Source organism: Loxodonta africana, chromosome 8 (assembly GCF_030014295.1).
Source record: "Loxodonta africana isolate mLoxAfr1 chromosome 8, mLoxAfr1.hap2, whole genome shotgun sequence".
NCBI classification, from domain to species: Eukaryota; Metazoa; Chordata; class Mammalia; order Proboscidea; family Elephantidae; genus Loxodonta; species Loxodonta africana.
This window is the reverse complement of record NC_087349.1, coordinates 31,768,557-31,786,009: the sequence shown is the minus strand read 5'-3', so window position 1 is coordinate 31,786,009 and position 17,453 is coordinate 31,768,557. Positions and strand designations below refer to the sequence as shown.

The 17,453-nt window shown below is 37.6% G+C and overlaps 1 protein-coding gene across 1 annotated transcript in view; it reads left to right on the top strand.

Moving 5' to 3' along the window:
- The window catches only part of CFTR (CF transmembrane conductance regulator), a 196,596-nt gene that overhangs the window by 133,221 nt on the left and 45,922 nt on the right, over window positions 1-17,453 (top strand). The window contains exons 17-21 of the mRNA XM_064290397.1: window positions 24-277; window positions 4,495-4,574; window positions 7,475-7,625; window positions 8,820-9,047; window positions 10,648-10,748. Coding sequence (XP_064146467.1) covers window positions 24-277; window positions 4,495-4,574; window positions 7,475-7,625; window positions 8,820-9,047; window positions 10,648-10,748 — 814 coding nt within the window. The remainder of the gene's footprint in view (window positions 1-23; window positions 278-4,494; window positions 4,575-7,474; window positions 7,626-8,819; window positions 9,048-10,647; window positions 10,749-17,453) is intronic.

The following is a 17,453-nucleotide window of genomic DNA, read 5'->3' as shown; positions in this document are numbered from 1 at the left end:
ACAATTTTCCTTTCATTTTACAGATCATCTCTTCAAGACAAAGGGAATAATACTACTGTGAACGCAAATAGCAGCTACGGAGTGATCGTCACTAACACCAGCTCATATTATCTTTTGTACATTTATGTGGGAATAGCTGACAGTTTGTTTGCCCTGGCAATCTTCAGAGGTTTACCACTGGTGCATACCCTAATCAAAGTGTCAAAAACTTTACACCACAAAATGTTACGTTCTATTCTTCAAGCACCTATGTCAACGTTCAACACATTGAAAGCAGGTACTTGAATAGGTACACAACGTGAAACTGCTGATCCAGCATCCATAGTGCCTGAGGTGTAGTGGCTTTTCTAGTAGTGTGTTGGCTTTTACACAGAGGCATCTTCCCTCTGTGGAGCCTCCCTGTGACTGGCCTTCTGCATTTCTCAGATATCACTGGCTATGATATATTGTTGCTCCTGACATTGCTGTATCAGCTAAGTAGAGTAACTCAGTTTGTTAGAACAGGATGCCGATGGGACTGTGGCCGTTCTGGTTTAGCTGTCCTTCTCTTTTTGGATATATGGTCTAGTCCCCTTCCAGGAATCTTATTATCAACATACTGTTATTGTTAGCTGCTGTCGAGTTGGCCCCTGACTCATGGCGACCCCATGCACAACAGAATGAAATGCTGCCTTGTCCTATGCCATCCCCATGATCAATTATGGATCAGACTGTTGCAATCCATAGGGTTTTCACTGGCTGATTTTCAGAAATAGATCACCAGGCCTCTCTTCCTAGTCCATCTTAGTCTGGTAGCTCCACCGAAACCTATTCAGCATCATAGCAACACGCATGATATCAGTGACAGACAGGTGGTGTCTGTGCATGACAGTGTATTGTTCAAAAGAGGGAGAGATTTGAAGGGCAGGAAGGTACTTTAAAGGTAATCAATTCCACTGATTCTCCTTTAGACAAATTCACATTTGAAGAGTCCAGAGTTATTAAGGACCTTCCCCTCTGCCAAGTTTTATTCTTTCAGCAACCTGTTGAGTACTTACTATGTGTGGCACTGAGCAAGGGACTCATGTAAAGAGGAATAAGGCATAGTCTTCACCCTTGAAGAACTCACAGATGAGAGGATGTGGTAGACAGAAATATTTTAAGTTAAGGAATAATTTCAGCGATAGAGATTTTTAGAATGATTGTGTCTGAAAATCTCAAGAGAAGAAAAACTCGTGATTTTTTTCAGGGTAACAAAATTTCCATACTTAATATTCCAGAAAGGAGCCCTGGTAGCACAAGGGTTAAGTGCTCAGCTGCTAACCGAACAGCTGGGGGTTCGAACCCACCAGCAGCTCTGCAGCAATCTGCTCCTGCAGATTAAAAAAAAAAATTGCCCTCAAGTCAATTCCCACTCATAGTGTCCCTATAGGACAGAGTAGAACTGCAGGGTTTCCAAGGCTATAATCTTTACAGAAGCAGACTGCCACATCTTTCTCTTATGCCATGGCGGGTGGGTTTGAGCCACTGACCTTTCAGTGCGTAGCCAAGTATTTAACTGCTGTGCCACCAGGGCTCCTTCTATAAAGAGTGTAGCCTAGGAAACCCCCTGGGGCAGTTCTCTGTCCTATAGGATGGCTATAAGATGGAATTAACTCAGTGTCACCTATCAACAACAATATTCAGGAACAACATCCTTACATTTATTCTCAAGCCCTGTGTGTCACTAAAGCTATGTCTCCATGAGATATTCTCATCACCATCCTCTATTTTAGAGCTAGTACATTTTAGAACTAAAAGGAACTTTCATCTTTATTTGATCTAACGATTTCACTTTTCACGGAATAACAGACCCAGAGAAGGCAGGGACTTGCCCAAGTTGCTGAAGAGTCAGAAATGGGTGAGGAGATGCAATGGAAAGAGCACGGGCTTTGTTTGAGGTCTGGCTTGGCCCCGTGGAGTGATAGTGGAGTTATTCCTCTGGGCTTTGGCTCTCTCATCTGGAAAATGTGGACAAGGCTATCTCAGAGGAAGACTGTGAGGACGTAACAAGGCAATCTGCTTGCCTATTACATAGCCAATATGAAGTAAATGCCAGTCCCCTGTCGTTGTTCCCTTCTGACCCCCTGAGGTGGACTTTCCACTCCCCATTTTCCTCTTCAAGTCTCCTCATTCCCTTCAACGCTGCTGTCTTTGAAAAACCATCCTATTACTGATGATGGTTCATATGTTCTCACTATGCCACCTAGATAGTCTCCACTCTGCATGGCAGCAACCAAAGCTTCCTTGCCTCATATGTACATTTGCACTTTCTCCCAGGTGTGCCCTTCTGCAGCTGTACATTGATCTTGATTTCCTCTGACTCCTTGCCTTGTTTTCCCATGTCAGTTTTAAAACAGTCTCAAACCACATAGACACATAGTAGCTGCTCAATAAAACGAGTTGAGCAGATGAAAGTGTGAATGCATATTTTGACAGAACACTACCATTAGGAATTTATGAAATGTAATATGTATTTATGTGTGTGTATATATAGATATATATATTTTTAATTAAAGCCAGTTTTCATTTTCTAAACAGCCTTTATAAGTACTGTGGGCTAATTTGTGTTCAATTTTTGGTTTATTTAAAGATATATAAATACACATAATTAAATATGCTGAAGAAATATCATTGATGATAGGCTAAGAGATAATAACTTAAATAAATAAGTACATAGGAAATAATTCCTACATATAAGGCTTTCTGCTTGATGCTATAGGATCAATACGAGTCAGAATTGACTTAACAGCAATGGGTTTATGGGTGATATAAAAAAAAGTGGCATAGTCCCATTGACCTCTAACAATTTACAGTCCAGAAAAAGATATGTATACAAGAGACTATGATATAAGGAATATACACAATCACTAGAACACAGAGGTACATACAAGATGTATCAAATGTACCAAGTGTACCCCCAGGAGGAAGAGATTAAGTCCAGCTGGTGCCAACACTGATACATCCTTGCAGGAGGGACATTTGAGCTGGAAGGAAGGTGACACAGATTTTCACAAATAGCTCTGAGGGGAATGGTAGAGGGGGCCCCATAGGAGAAGGCAGGAGGGTAGGAAAAGTACAGAGTGTGCTTCAAGAATAGACCAGCTTGGCCAAAATAGAGTCTTTAAGAAGAGGAAGGTTGTACTGGCTGTTGGCTTTAGGCCAAATCATAGAAAGCATTAAATATTAAACTAAGAATTTTGGACTTTATACTGCAGGTACCTGAGGGATGAATGATAAGATTCAATATCACTTTGTAGAGTATTAGGTTTTATTTTACCTAATTACGTACTTAACTCTCCCCTAGACCATGAATTCTTCAAGGGCAAGGAACACAGCTCCTTTTTTTTATTGCAGTGCCTAGCTCTGTGCCTGGCACAAGGTACACACTTTATATATAACTTTTTGGTTGAAGGAACAAATGATCAGACTTAAAAACGTGAGTGAGGAATTTAGAAGACAGGCTGAAGCTTAGATTGCCTGCGAAGCGGGTAGAGAGAAACAAAACATGGCAAAGGAGGCCCATGTAGTGAACGGGCAGGGAGAGGGAGCAGCTACTGGTTTTGCAGAGGTGTGTCAAAAGGTATGGAAGTCCGAGGAGAGGGAGAGAGAGCTACCTGTTATTGTAATGAATAGTCATAAGATAAATGGTGGCGCATATCCAATAAATTATCATTAAACTCAGGGTTATAAGTGTGAGGTTGTAGTAGTGAGTACCTATTCCTATTCAAGACAATAAGGAGCCCTGGTGGCGCAGTGGTTAAGTGCTTGAACCCACCAGCTGCTCCTCAGAGAGAGATGTGACAGTCAGCTTCCATAAAGATCACAGCCTTGGAAACCCTATAGGGTCACTATGAGTCAGAATCAACTTGATGGCAGTGGGTTTGGTTTTTTATTCAAGACATCAGTCTGTATCTGAATCTTATAGAAATCTGTATTTTATAATGGTCTAAAAATAGGAAGTAATAACTTGAACATGTAGTTACTTAGAATGTTTGCATAACCCTGATTACAAAAGAGTTTCGTTCCTCAGTCTTTTAAATCAAATTTGTACATAAGTCAGAACAGTTAAGTATGTAATGTCAGTTAGTCAAATGTTTGTCTTAGTAAATAGTATATAGTGTACCTTCCCATGCATATAAAACATTAAACACTTCCAGATACACTAAAACATCTTTAACATAATAATACAGTGATAATAATGTTTTGATGTGCATCACAAAGTAGTGCCTGTTTGTTATTACAAACCATTGTATGTACTTCGAATTTTTAGTACAATAGGCTTTATTGGGGATGGTTCATAAGTACAGATTGCATGTAAGTTGGACGTTTGTAACCTGGGGACTGCCTGTAATTACATGATTATTCTTATCTGAGTTCTGAATGTTTCAGCTGTCCTCTGAATTTAGTATTAAATATATTCTTATGTCTTTCTCAAAATACTGATTTTTGAGGAATTTATTCTTTATATTACAGGTAGGATTCTTAATAGATTCTCCAAAGATATAGCAATTTTGGATGATCTTCTGCCTCTTACCATGTTTGACTTCATCCAGGTTTGTAAAAATAAATATTATTAAGTGTCATTGCACTTGTCATATTGCTTTTTAAAAAAAAAATTACAAAAAGAAGTGAGTTTCTGATCATTTGTCATTAGTTGGGAGTTGAAGTCCTATTGTATAATTTGTAGATATCAGAACTCTTCAAAACAGACATAAATTTAATTATATGTCAGAACCGTTTTACTGAATTCAAACTGTCTACTTGGGAGTGATTTGAGAAGCACAAAACACTACCTTCTCCCAAATCATGAGCAACGCAGTGTGACGGCTTTGGTGTTGGTATCACTGTTTCTAAGTCCCTGGGTGGTGCAAATGGTTAACGTGGTCAGCTGCTAAATGACAGGCTGGTGGTTTGAGCCTACCCAGAAGCACCTCAGAAGAAAGCACCCGGTGACCTACTCCTGAAAAATCAGCCATTGAGAACCCTGCAAAACACAATTCTACACACATAGGGTCACCTTGAGTAAGAATTAACTCAAAGACAGCTGGCATAACTATTTGATGGATGCTTACCAGTCACCAAAGGGCTCATGTTAAAATGAAAAACATGATTCACTGGGTAGGCTACCCTTTAATCCAGCCTCACCATTAACACTTTGGCACAGATTAGCTTGTCAGTTATCCTGTATTAAGGATCATGATACACGGATAGAAGTCCAGATAAGTTTTCAAGCCGGTGAGAAGGGCAGAAAAATTCAGAGTTTTGTAAGGTTATCCTTGGCCAACAGATCTGAATAGACCTCCAGGTAACCTGGATCTGAGGATGAAGGTCTCTGGGCTAGGTGACTGACCCATGGTGAGAGTAGGGAATAAGACAGGGGGTGGAGGTGAAGGTTGCATAAAGGATGCTGCATTAGGAGTCCATAAGCAACAGGACTTAAGGAGTGCTGTGAGCTGATACCCTTGGCCTTAAGGTTTGAGCAGCACTGCCTGTCTAGGTTGAGCTCCCGTGAGCAAATGCCATAGTCTCAGTGGTCTCCTTGGAGAAATAGCTGGAACAGGATCCTGGCCATCTTGGGAGGAGTCATCCCCCCACCACTCCCCCCAAGTAATAATAATGCTGTGTCTGAGAGAACCTGTAAAACGAAAGAATGACTACCATGTTTGTGTGTCTATACAAGCTACATGGGCAGGTGCAGAAAATCCAGACCGTCAGCTTGCTTCACCTGAAACAATTGACACAACCAAACACGTTTATTGTTTCCAGTGAACTTTAAGCATTTTGGATTTCCTTTAGTTTTCCCTGTTTAGAGATATAACTCAGCATCAGCTGCTCACATTTTCATCATGTTCTGAAGTTCTTCTGTTTATTCACTTATTTATTTTTGTAGTCCTCTCATTAATAATACTGGGTCAGAATATCAAATATACAAAACCAGTGCTTTTAATTGGGCACAGAGTGCTAAATCATTAGGCTCTGGCCTCAGTGAATAAGGGTGGCCTTTTACGGAGAAATTAGAGTTATTTTCCTCAATGCGTAGACTTATTTTTCACTTCTTGTGGGGCTTGGGGTATATTCTAGATGATTGTGGTTGCTGGAAATGTGACTACCGTGTGAATGCTACTTCAGTTTCAAATGTACCCAGCTTCTTCTATCTTCTCTAATCCAGTGTGTGACCTACTATGATATCTTGATCAGTTGACTATCTGATCCCACTTATTCAATCATAATGTAGTTACCGTTTCATTTCTACGAATCCCTACCATATGAGAATTTGTTATTAAAACAATGATATCAATAGAAAGTGGTTTATAGAGTAGTATGTGTCTTATAGAGGAGCGCAAGGGTTAAGCACTCGGCTGCTAACCAAAAGGCCAACAGTTCAAACCTACCAGCTGCTCCATGGGAGAACAGACCTGGTGATCTGCTCCCATAAAGATTACAGCGTATGAAACCCTACGTTGCAGTTCCACTCTGTCCTACAGGGTTGCTATGAATCAGAATTAACTTGAGGGCAGCACGTTTGGTTTGGTTTAACTAGGACATCTGGGGCTTTCTCATTGCACTGGCAGCACTTTTAGGGCAAGAATGGAATAGGGAAGATTTTCCTTAGAATATTGAGTCATTGTGTGTACCTAGCTTGATGTGTGGCACAATAAAAATTCATCTGAGTATTTCTTGAATGAGTGAAAAAAAAAAAAAAAAACTTGTCGTCGAGTGGATTCCGACTGATGGCAACCCTATAGGACTGAGTAGAACTTCCCCATAGCGTTTCCAAGGAGCTGATGGTAGATTCAAACTGCCGACCTTTTGGTTAGTGTTACAGAATTTGATGAGTGGAGACCCGGAGGTTATTTTCCCTTAGAAAATCACTAAATCACTGAGATATGATTCTCTGAGGTTTTAGATGAAAATAACAACTCATTCAAAGATGACTTCTGAGCTACACCCCTCTTATCTCCTATCTACCAAAATGTTAGGCCCGTTTAAGAACTATCTGTACAGGCTCAAATTGACAACAGCAACTTGAAAGATTAAACAGGAACCTTAGGGGGCAGTTAGTTTATATTAATAAGGGAGGGACAACTCAGAGAAGGAGGGTAAGAATGGTTGCACAAATCAAAGAATTGTAGTCAACGTCACTAAATTGTACATGTAGAAACTGTTGAATTGGTGTATGCTTTGCTGTGTCTATTCTCAACAACAAAGTAAATAAAATTTAGGGGAAAAAAATCATTAAAGTTATTACCAGAACCTAAAAGATTTTCTGAATGCCTGTAAAATCTGTGAAAAACGTACTTAGAGATGGCTGGCTTCCTAGTAGGAAATTCCTGCCCCTTAAGAACAGAGGGCAGTGTGAGAGGAGCTTATTTAGAGAGAAATTTCTGACATACCTTGTGTACATTGCAACATGACAGTGTTTACTCACCAACACATTTCTTTGATCCTGCAGTTGTTATTAATTGTGATTGGCGCTGTAGTAGTCGTCTCTGTTTTACAACCCTACATCTTCCTGGCAACAGTGCCCGTGATAGCTGCGTTTATTATACTGAGAGCATACTTCCTCCACACCTCACAGCAGCTCAAACAATTGGAATCTGAAGGTATGATGGCTGAGGGGCAAGGCTTGCCCTGGAAAAACTCCACAAAACATATTTGCACTTCTGAATTTCCTTCCTCTATTAATCTGCTTTCCCAAGGTTTTTTTTTTTTTTTTCCTGTTTTTAATCTCTTACAGTATATAACAATGACTTTTTAAACTGTGTGTATAAAAGGAAGTAGTCCAACGTGCTTATGGATTGTGTTTGTTAATGAATGACCACGTGACTTCATTTTGGTTTTTAAACAAGTATGTAGGTTGTTGCAGGTTGGTGTATAGGATAAACCAAAAACACCAAACCCACTGCTGTGGAGTCCATCCTGACTCACGGTGACTCCATATGTTAGAGTAGAACTGCTCCCAATGGTTTTCTTGGCTGTGATCTTTATTGAAACAAATCACCAGGCCTTTCTTCCATAGCACTGCTAGGTGGGTTCAGACCCCCAACCTTTAGGGTAGATGTTGGTACAAACTGTTTTCACCACCTGGAGACCTGGTATATAAGATGTTCATTCATAAATTACTTATATAAATTAAATTTAAAAATAATAGTGCTGCTATCACTAATTTTTTTTTTTTTTTTTATCACTAAAGGCTTCTCTGGGTTCCCAGACAATATTGGACAAAATTCTTCCCTCTGGCCTTTTGTCCTCAGACACCCTTCCTTTACGTCCTGAAGTCTGCATTTTTGTGTCCCCCAGATACTGCTTGTGCTGTCTGGGAAGCACATTTTTCAGTAACAGCTTTGGAGCAGGTGCATTTTTAAGGGATAAATTTCTAGTGTGTTGATGTTTCTTGAGTTATTGTCTAAATTAAGGCACGTAAAAGTTTCTTACTTGAGGCACATGAATAAATTGTCTTAAAAGAAAAAAATTTTTTTTTCTTTCAGCAGTGATTAATTTAGGATTGGCAAGAAAAGAAATGAATGAATGCCCAGTGGTAGCCAAAAAAAGAATAAATAATGGCAGTAATTTTATAATAAGAAGTTCCCATCCATGGTGAACAAGCCAAAACAGAGAGTAACTCATTTAAAAATATAACAAATAGCATCTATTAAGAGATGGCACCAGAGTGAAAAACCTGTAGTCAATGACAACTGCTGCGTGGTTACTGCTTAGTCTTTTCAGGTACATTGCAGTATGAATTTGCATTCTGAATTTACACAATTTGCATTGTTTTCTATGGGGATAATTTACAGCCAGGAGTCCCATTTTCACTCATCTTGTTACAAGCGTAAAAGGACTATGGACGCTCCGTGCCTTTGGACGCCAGCCTTACTTTGAAACTCTGTTCCACAAAGCTCTGAATTTACACACTGCCAACTGGTTCTTGTACCTGTCGACACTTCGCTGGTTCCAAATGAGAATAGAAATTATTTTTGTCATCTTCTTCATTGCTGTTACCTTCGTTTCCATTTTAACAACAGGTACTATGAATTAACTATTTGCCTAAGCATTTCATTTAAAACTTTGTCAGTGTTTAAAATGTGCCACTGTTAGATTTTTTGGAGAGTTTATTAATAAAAAAAATTGTCGGTTTATGGTTGAACAAATGATTTCTTCAAATTTCTGTTGATATATTGTTGAATAAGCGATTTCATTGAATTAGAGTTATATATATAGTATTATCCTTTCTTTACAGTTAGGGAGAAAAAAAAGGAAAACCTAACCTGAGACATGAAGAGTGTCAGATAACAAATCTGTGATTAAAAGAAAATCTTTTCACTGTCACGTTGGTAGAGTCCCCGCTTCAAAATAATAAAAACCCATAAAATATTATAGATCTCTTATTTATATTGAGCTCTTAGTTATATTGACTTGTACACATTAATTAATCTCTCTAAGCCCCCTCAGTTTCCTCATCTGTAAATAGTACTTTCCTCAGAGGTTTGCGGTGAGTGTTAAATGTGATGATTTGTGCAATGCACTTAGTTTAGTGCCTGGTTGATAGTAAGTACACAGTAAATGCTAGATTGCTTTTATTATCATTAAAATTTTATCTTATTCTGATCTGAACCTCCAGCATGAGTAATATATTGGGACCCTGGATGAATCTTAAACTTATTTTGAATAAATGAATTATTACTAAAAGTAGACACCTGTTATCTTTGTTAGAAGAATCATGGAAACAAAAAATTCAATTATTAGTATAAATTATTTCTCCCAATGTTAGAATCCTATGACAGTTTTATCTTGCATTATAGATGAAAGAATGGTCTTCAATTGGGACTTGGTAATCTAGATTTATAATAAAGTTAAAAACATCCCTTTGAAAATTTTTATGGCCATAGTACTGAATATTTATAAATTTTAATTAGTGGTTACCTTCAGCCTCAAAAACTGTTTAATTAATTATTGTTCTTTCCAGATAAACTGGTCTTTTTTTTTTTTCTAGACATAAAGGAAAACGTTCTCTGTTTCCCAAATGGCAAACCCATGAGTTTTTTTTTATTGTCTCATACAATTCTAAGTACACTTTCTTCCCAGCAGCATCTGATTAGCAGAGAAAGTTCTACTTGCAAAGGCATGAGCACATCTAAACATCTGTGGATGCTGCTCAAACACAGCTTTCCTCTGCTCTCGACTTCTTCATAGAGGAGCTCTTCTGGACACAAATTTTTTTTTTTTCCTATTGCTCATTCTAGGCTTTGGTGGCATTATGGCATTATTACTTACAGCAGAAGAAACAAAGATGGTATTTACTGAACACCAACAACCCGTTCAGTACCTCAAGCACTTTAAAAAAAAGGGCAACTCTTTCCTAATATTTAATCATTCTTTGCTTTTAAACATTGGTTGAACACTTACTATGAGCAGAGCGTTATTGCTACTGGTACATGCTATGGTGAACTGAGATGAAAGGAATAAGATTAAAATCAGCCCAGAATTGAAATGTAACTTTAATGTGACATGTCTCAGAGGAGAGGCATAAATAAAGTGGTTCACAGAAGAGAGAACTAGTGTGAGGCTTGTTTATTTTTTCCAGGAAAAATCAAGGCTCTTAAAATATCTTTTCCCCAACTATAGGTGAAGGAGAAGGAACAATTGGCATTATTCTAACATTAGCCATGAATATCATGAACACATTGCAGTGGGCTGTAAACTCCAGCATAGATGTGGACAGTTTGGTAAGTCATTTATTTTTTAACTTTTATGAGAAATTTCAGACAAAACAAAAAGTATAGGTAATGACAAAAAACAACTACATACCCAACACTCAGCTTAAGAAATAAAGCATTATAAATTGAAGCCAACTGTGTATCTCTCATTAACCCCATATTTCTTCTTTTCTACCCATGTTTTGTTGTTAGGTGCCATTGAGTCGATTTTCAACTCATCGCAACCCCATGTGACAGAGTAGAACTGCACCATAGGGTTTTCAAGGATTTAATCTTCATGGGAGCAGCTCACCAAGCTGCTGGGTGGATTCAAATTGCCAGCCTTTTGTTAGCAGCCAAGTGCTTAACCAGCAGGGCTCCTTTTTCTACCCATAACCACTATCAAAAGCTAGTACTTCAGTGAACATTCTTACACAAGATTCCTTGCCCAGGAGTTTTCTAGGGCAGATACCTAAGAGTGATAATCCTGGGTCATATAATACACCCACATTCAACTTTACTAAACCAAAAAAACCAAACTTTTTACCAATTCCGACTCACAGGGACCTTATAGGACAGAGTAGTACTGCTCCATAGGGTCTCCAAGGAGCAGGTGGTGGATTCCAACTGCCAACGTTTTCGTTAGCAGCCGAGGTCTTAACCACTGTGTCACCAGGGCTCCTCAACTTTATCAGATAGTATCAAAGTCCTCTGAAATCTGTTGTACAAATTTATACTCCCATAATGAGAGTATAAGAATTCCCATAGATCCACATCCTCAGAAGCACTTGACATTGCCAGGCTTTCTAGTTTTGACAGTATGATGGATGCAAAGTGATTACTAAAGAGGTTGGTCAGCTTATCTCATGTTTATTGGTCATTTGGGTTTCCTTTTCTGTTAATTGGCAGTTCATATTGATTGCCCGTTTTTCAACTAGGCTGTCCTTTTACTTTTCTTAAATTGACTTGTAGACGTTTATGAACTCTAGATCATTTGTCAAATATATGCATTTCAAACATAGCTCCCCAGTCAGTAGCTTGGTTTAGTGTCTTCTTATGAAAATAAGTTTTAAAGTTTAATGAAGTTAAATATACTAATCTTTTCCTTTATGTTTTGTGCTTTTGATATCTTTCTTAGCTTGCGTCCATTAAAATATCACCTTGTATTTTCTTCTAAAAGTTTTAAAATTTTGCTTCATGCAAAGGGATTTTCAGTCTCTCTGGCATTTCTTTTTGTGTATATATTGAAGTTGGCATCTAATTTTGTTGTGTCCACGTGGAACTCATTTGCCCCAGCACCGTATATAAAATAGCCCATCCTTTCCCCACTAGCCTGTAGTGTCATATCTGCCAGATTTTTTTTTTTATGGTCTGCTTTTATTTCTCTACATTTTTTTTAATGTAGGTACAATTCCCAGAAGATAAAATCAACCATTAACCATTTTAAAGTGTACAATTCAATGGCATTTAGTACATTCACAATATTGTGCAACCATCACCTCTATTTTTTTACCACTCTGATAGGAAACTCCATATCTATTAAGCAACCACTGCCCATTCCTCATGTGCCTAAGCCCCTAAAAAAAATTTTTAAAAAGCCCCTAGCAACCACTAATCTACTTTTTGCCTCTGTTCATTTGCCTATTCTAGACATTTCATAAAATCAAATCATACAATATGTGATCTTTTGTGTCTCGCTTCTTTTACTTACCATAATTTTATTCAGATTCATCTATGTTGTAGCATGTATCTGTACTTTATTCCTTTTTATGGCTGAGTAATATTTCATGCATGGATATAGCACATTTTGTTTATCTGTTCATCAGTTGATGAAAGTTTGATTTTTTTTTTCCTTTTGGTTATTGTATTGCTGCTGTGAACATTTGTTTAAAGAATTTGTTTGAGTACCTATTTTCATTTCTTGATGGTATATACCTAGGAGTAGAATTGACGAGTCATTAGATAATTCTATATTTAACATTTTGAGGAACTGCCAAATTATTTTCAAAAGTAACTGTGCCGTTTTACATTGCTACCAGTAATGTATGAGGGCTTCGATCTTTCCACATCCTTGCCACCCATGAACCCACTGCTGTCAAGTTGATTCTGACTCATATCGACCCAATAGGACGGAGTAGAACTGCCTTATAGGGTTTCCAAAGCTGTAAATCTTTATGGAAGCAAACTGCCAGATTTTTCTCCCACAGAGCACTGGTGGGTTTGAATCACTGACCTTTTGGTTTGCAGCTGAGTGCTTAACCACTGTGCCACCAGGGCTCTTCATCCTTGCTAATACCTGTTATTTTTCATCTTTTTTGATAATAGCCATATTAGAGGGTATGAAATATTACCTCTTTGTGGTTTTGATTTGCATTTTTCCAATCACTAATGAAGTTGAACATCTGTTTATATACTTATTGGCTATTTGTATATTTTCTTTGGAGAAATGTTTATTCAAGTCCTTTGCCTATTTTTTAATTGAGTTGTTTATCCTTTTGTTGCTGAGTTATAAGAGTCCTTTATATATTCTGGATACTATATCCTTACCAGATACATGATTGGCAAATATTTTCTCCCATTCTATATTTTGTCTCTTTACTTCCTTTGATAGTGTCATTTGATGCATAAATGTTTCTAATTTTGATGAAGTCTATCCATTTTTTTCTTTTATTGCTTGTGCTTTTGGTGTCATTTTTAAGAGTCCATTGTCAAAAACAAGGTCATGGAGATTTACTGTGTTTTCTTCAAGAATTTTATAATGTTAACTCTTACACATTTTTTTTTTTTTTTTTTGTAGCTCTTACACATAGGCTGTTGATCCATTTTGAGGGTTTTTTTTTTCTAAAAAAATTTTTTTTTAATTTTTATTGTGCTTTAAGTGAAAGTTTACAAATCAAGTCGGACTCTCATACAAAAATTTATAAACACCTTGCTATGTACTCATAATTGCTTTCCCCCTAATGAGACACACTCCTTCCCTCCTCTATTTCTTTTTGTGTCTATTCGGCCGGCTTCTGACCCTCTCTACCCTCTCATCTCCCCTTCAGACAGGAGATACCAACATAGTCTCATGTGTCTCCTTGATCCAAGAAGCTCATTCTTCACCAGTATCATTGTCTATCCCATAGTCCAGTCTAATCCCTGTCTGAAGAGTTAGCTTTAGGAATGGTTCCTGTCTTGGGCTAACAGAAGGTCTGGGGACTGTGACCTCCAGGGTCCTTCTAGTCTGAGTCAGACCATTAAGTCTGGTCTTTTTACGAGAATTTGGGGTCTGCATCCCATCGCTCTCCTGCTCCCTCAGGGGTTCTTTGTTGTGTTCCCTGTCAGGACAGTCATCGGTTATAGCCAGGCACCATCTAGTTCTTCTGGTCTCAGGCTGATGTAGTCTCTGGTTTATGTGGCCCTTTCTGCCTCTTGGGCTCATAATTACCCTGTGCCTTTGGTGTTCTTCACTCTCTTTTGCTCCAGGTGGGTTGAGACCAATTGATGCAGCAGATTTTTTTTTTTTTTAAAGTACTGAGGTTTTATTTGGAATCTCAGTGATTTTATTGATTAATTGGTGGAAAATTGACATTTTTTACAATATTGAATCTTCCCATTTGTGAATGTGCCTAATTATGTCTCTAAATAAAGTTTGCAATTTTCTACCTGAAGATAGAATCCTTTTCATAGATGATAACATCACTATGTAAAGGACTTATTACTTTCTTTAAACCTTGTATTTTTGTTGTTATTATAAAGTGTACCTTTTAAAAATAGCTTTTCTAATTCTTTATTGCTAGTCTATAGGAATACATAGATTTTGTTTATTGGTCTTATAGTCTCGCTTTCTTGCGATTTAAAAATTTTATTCATTCTGTTGTATTTTCTTTGTAGGAAATCAAGTAAATTACTGTTTTTTTTTTTGTCTTTTTTCCAATCCTTTTATTCTTTTCCTAATAATTTTTCAGTGACTAGGACATCCACTTCAATATTCAGTACAGGCTGTGAAAATGGTGACGCTACTGTTTTTTCTAAATTTAAAGGCATGCTTCTAAAATTTTACCACTGTGTGAAGTTTCCTCTATGACTTTTGGCAGAGACCATTTAAGACCATTAAGGATACCATTAGGGAAGCTTTCATGGATCCTACTTTGCTAAGAATTTGATTATAAAAGATGTAGAATTTTGTCAAATCGTTTTTTAAAATTATTAGGAGGAATGTATCAATACTTCCTAATGCCAAACCATTATTACATTTCTATGATAAGCCCAACGTGGCCATGGGGCACATTACTGCATTTGTGGAGGGTCCAGAAAACTAAGTTGAGTTTGATTGTACAACAGTGTAATGACACTTTTAAGTTCTTTTTCCCTTCTCTGAAATATTTCACATGTTCTCAAACTGCTCGCATTCACACAGCTATGAGATTTGTAGAATCATGCCCTGTCAGAGGAACTACCATTATAAAAATATCTCTAGGTTGAAAAACAAAAATCTTTTTAATACTCTCTTCTTGCCCACATGTCTTAAATAACATTTCATTTAATCAAAGCATTTTAATAATTCATTGAAATGTAATATAAACTTAACACAATTTATAGTCGGATTTGTCTCTTTTCCTGTAATATTTTTTGAGTCTGAACAGATCTTTTTAGCATCTTTGTTCTCCTCAGTTCTACTCCAGTAGGCTTTTGGAATTGGGTCTTCTAAATGTAGTTAAAAATGTTTCTGCTGAAAGGTAGCAAGAGAATTTTAATACTGTGCTTGCTTTTATTTATTTTTTTCTAACTTTCTAGAACTTTGACTTTACATATAAAATCTCATATATTTTTCCAGTTTCTTTATCTAAAAATATCTTTCCACCTTATATGTGTACAGTTCCTTTCCCTTTCCCTTTTTAAATTTCTTGATTTATGTAATAGCCTCTAAAATGTTGACATCAAAACCTTTTTTGGGTGCATTTGTACTTTGCATATGGCTAATCTCCATTGAAAACCCTGGTAGCATAGCAGTTAAGAGCTACAGCTGCTAACCAAAAGGTCAGCAGTTCGAGTCCACCAGACGCTCCTTAGAAACCATATGGGGCAAATCTACTCTGTCCTATAGGTTCGCTATGAGTTGCAATCGATTCCATGCAACGGGTTTGGTTTTGACGGGTTTAATCTCCATTAAAGTTTCTTTAAGGTATTTCCACTCTAGTTTTTTTACTTGGGCACTCTGGGCTTTGTGATTTGTGTGGCATTGTGTCTTTCATCTCAAAGCATAATAAGATCTTTACAAAAGAATGATTATGTTATAATACAGTCTATGAAATGTATCAATATTTGCATTTGATCTCATTTGAAAAAGTCATGTTCTTTTGTTTGAATATCAAAGTGAATATGTTAGTTTTCATTCCCCTACCAGATAGCATCAGTGGCCTGTCTTGGGCCTTTATGGGCATTTATCTAGTTATTCTTTCCCATCAACCTGCAACTGGTGAAATTTTACTACATTTTGTTTTCATGTTGGCATATATGTTGAGAGTAAAAAGGGAGATAGATACAGCTCTGATTTCAAATTTCATATTTATATGTTATCAACACTAAAAATCTTTGTGAACTCTGAAGTAAAATTCAATGTATTGATATTTTATTGACTTGTTTACTGCATCCAGAGTTGCATTTAAAATGAAGCAAACTGGATTTTTTTTGTTTGACACATGCTGCAGGGTCCTCAGGAAAGGGAAAAAAAGGAACTTTAGACTTGGAAATACTATTTTACTTGCCCATCTGACTTAGTTTAGACATGAACACAGGGTCAAATGTCAACAGAATTATGAAGTTATAAAAATGGCAATATGGCTTTTCTTTTACCTCTCACCCCTTGCTTACATCCAGGTGCCTAGCTTTCTTTAGTCTGCAACTATTAAAGGCAATATTTGGATGATAACACTTACCCGCCACTTGAATCACTATATTTATAACAACAGATCTCAAATATCAGCACTCAACACTGTCCAACAACCCTTTTATTGTATTTTCCTAATAAATTCTCTATTTTATTTCCTAAGACAGCTATTTGCCACCATCTTGTCTCTTCTCAGATGCCCCAGTAATCCCACCCCCTGCATTTCCAGTTAATGACTTCTCTGCCTACTTCATAGAAAATATAGATGTGGAAATAATTTCTTCATTTCCTCCCACCACTTACACCAGCCTACTATGTGTGCCTCTACCATATGCTCCTCTGTGTCCCTATTCATATATAAAGCCAGTTCCTTCACATCTGCAACGACCCCCTCTCTGCTGGACCTTCTTATCAGTGTGACAAACTTTCCCTTGATCTCAAGTTATCACCCCATTTCTTTGATCTATTCACAACAAAACTTCCCATTCTCTCCACAACCTACTTAATTTCATTTCTACCACCCAGTGACTCGTAGCCAGCCTTGCCAGAGCCAATGGGCTTGTCTCCCTGGACCTCTCAGCAGTATTATGCCATGAACAAAACCCTTCTTGTGATACTTTCTTCTCTTGCTTCCATAAAGCTACTCCCACACAGTTTCCTTCTACCTCCCTGGGTCCTCCTTTGTCCTCTTTTCTGGCCCCGCCTATTCTTGCATACCTCTAATAGACATCTGCATGCCCCACAGCTATATTCCAGCCCTCTTATATCTACACTTTCTTTAGCTGTTTTTATCCAACCCCTTGTTTCAGAAAACACCTCAATGAATCACAAATTCTCGTCTCTAGCATAGACCTCTCCTCTGC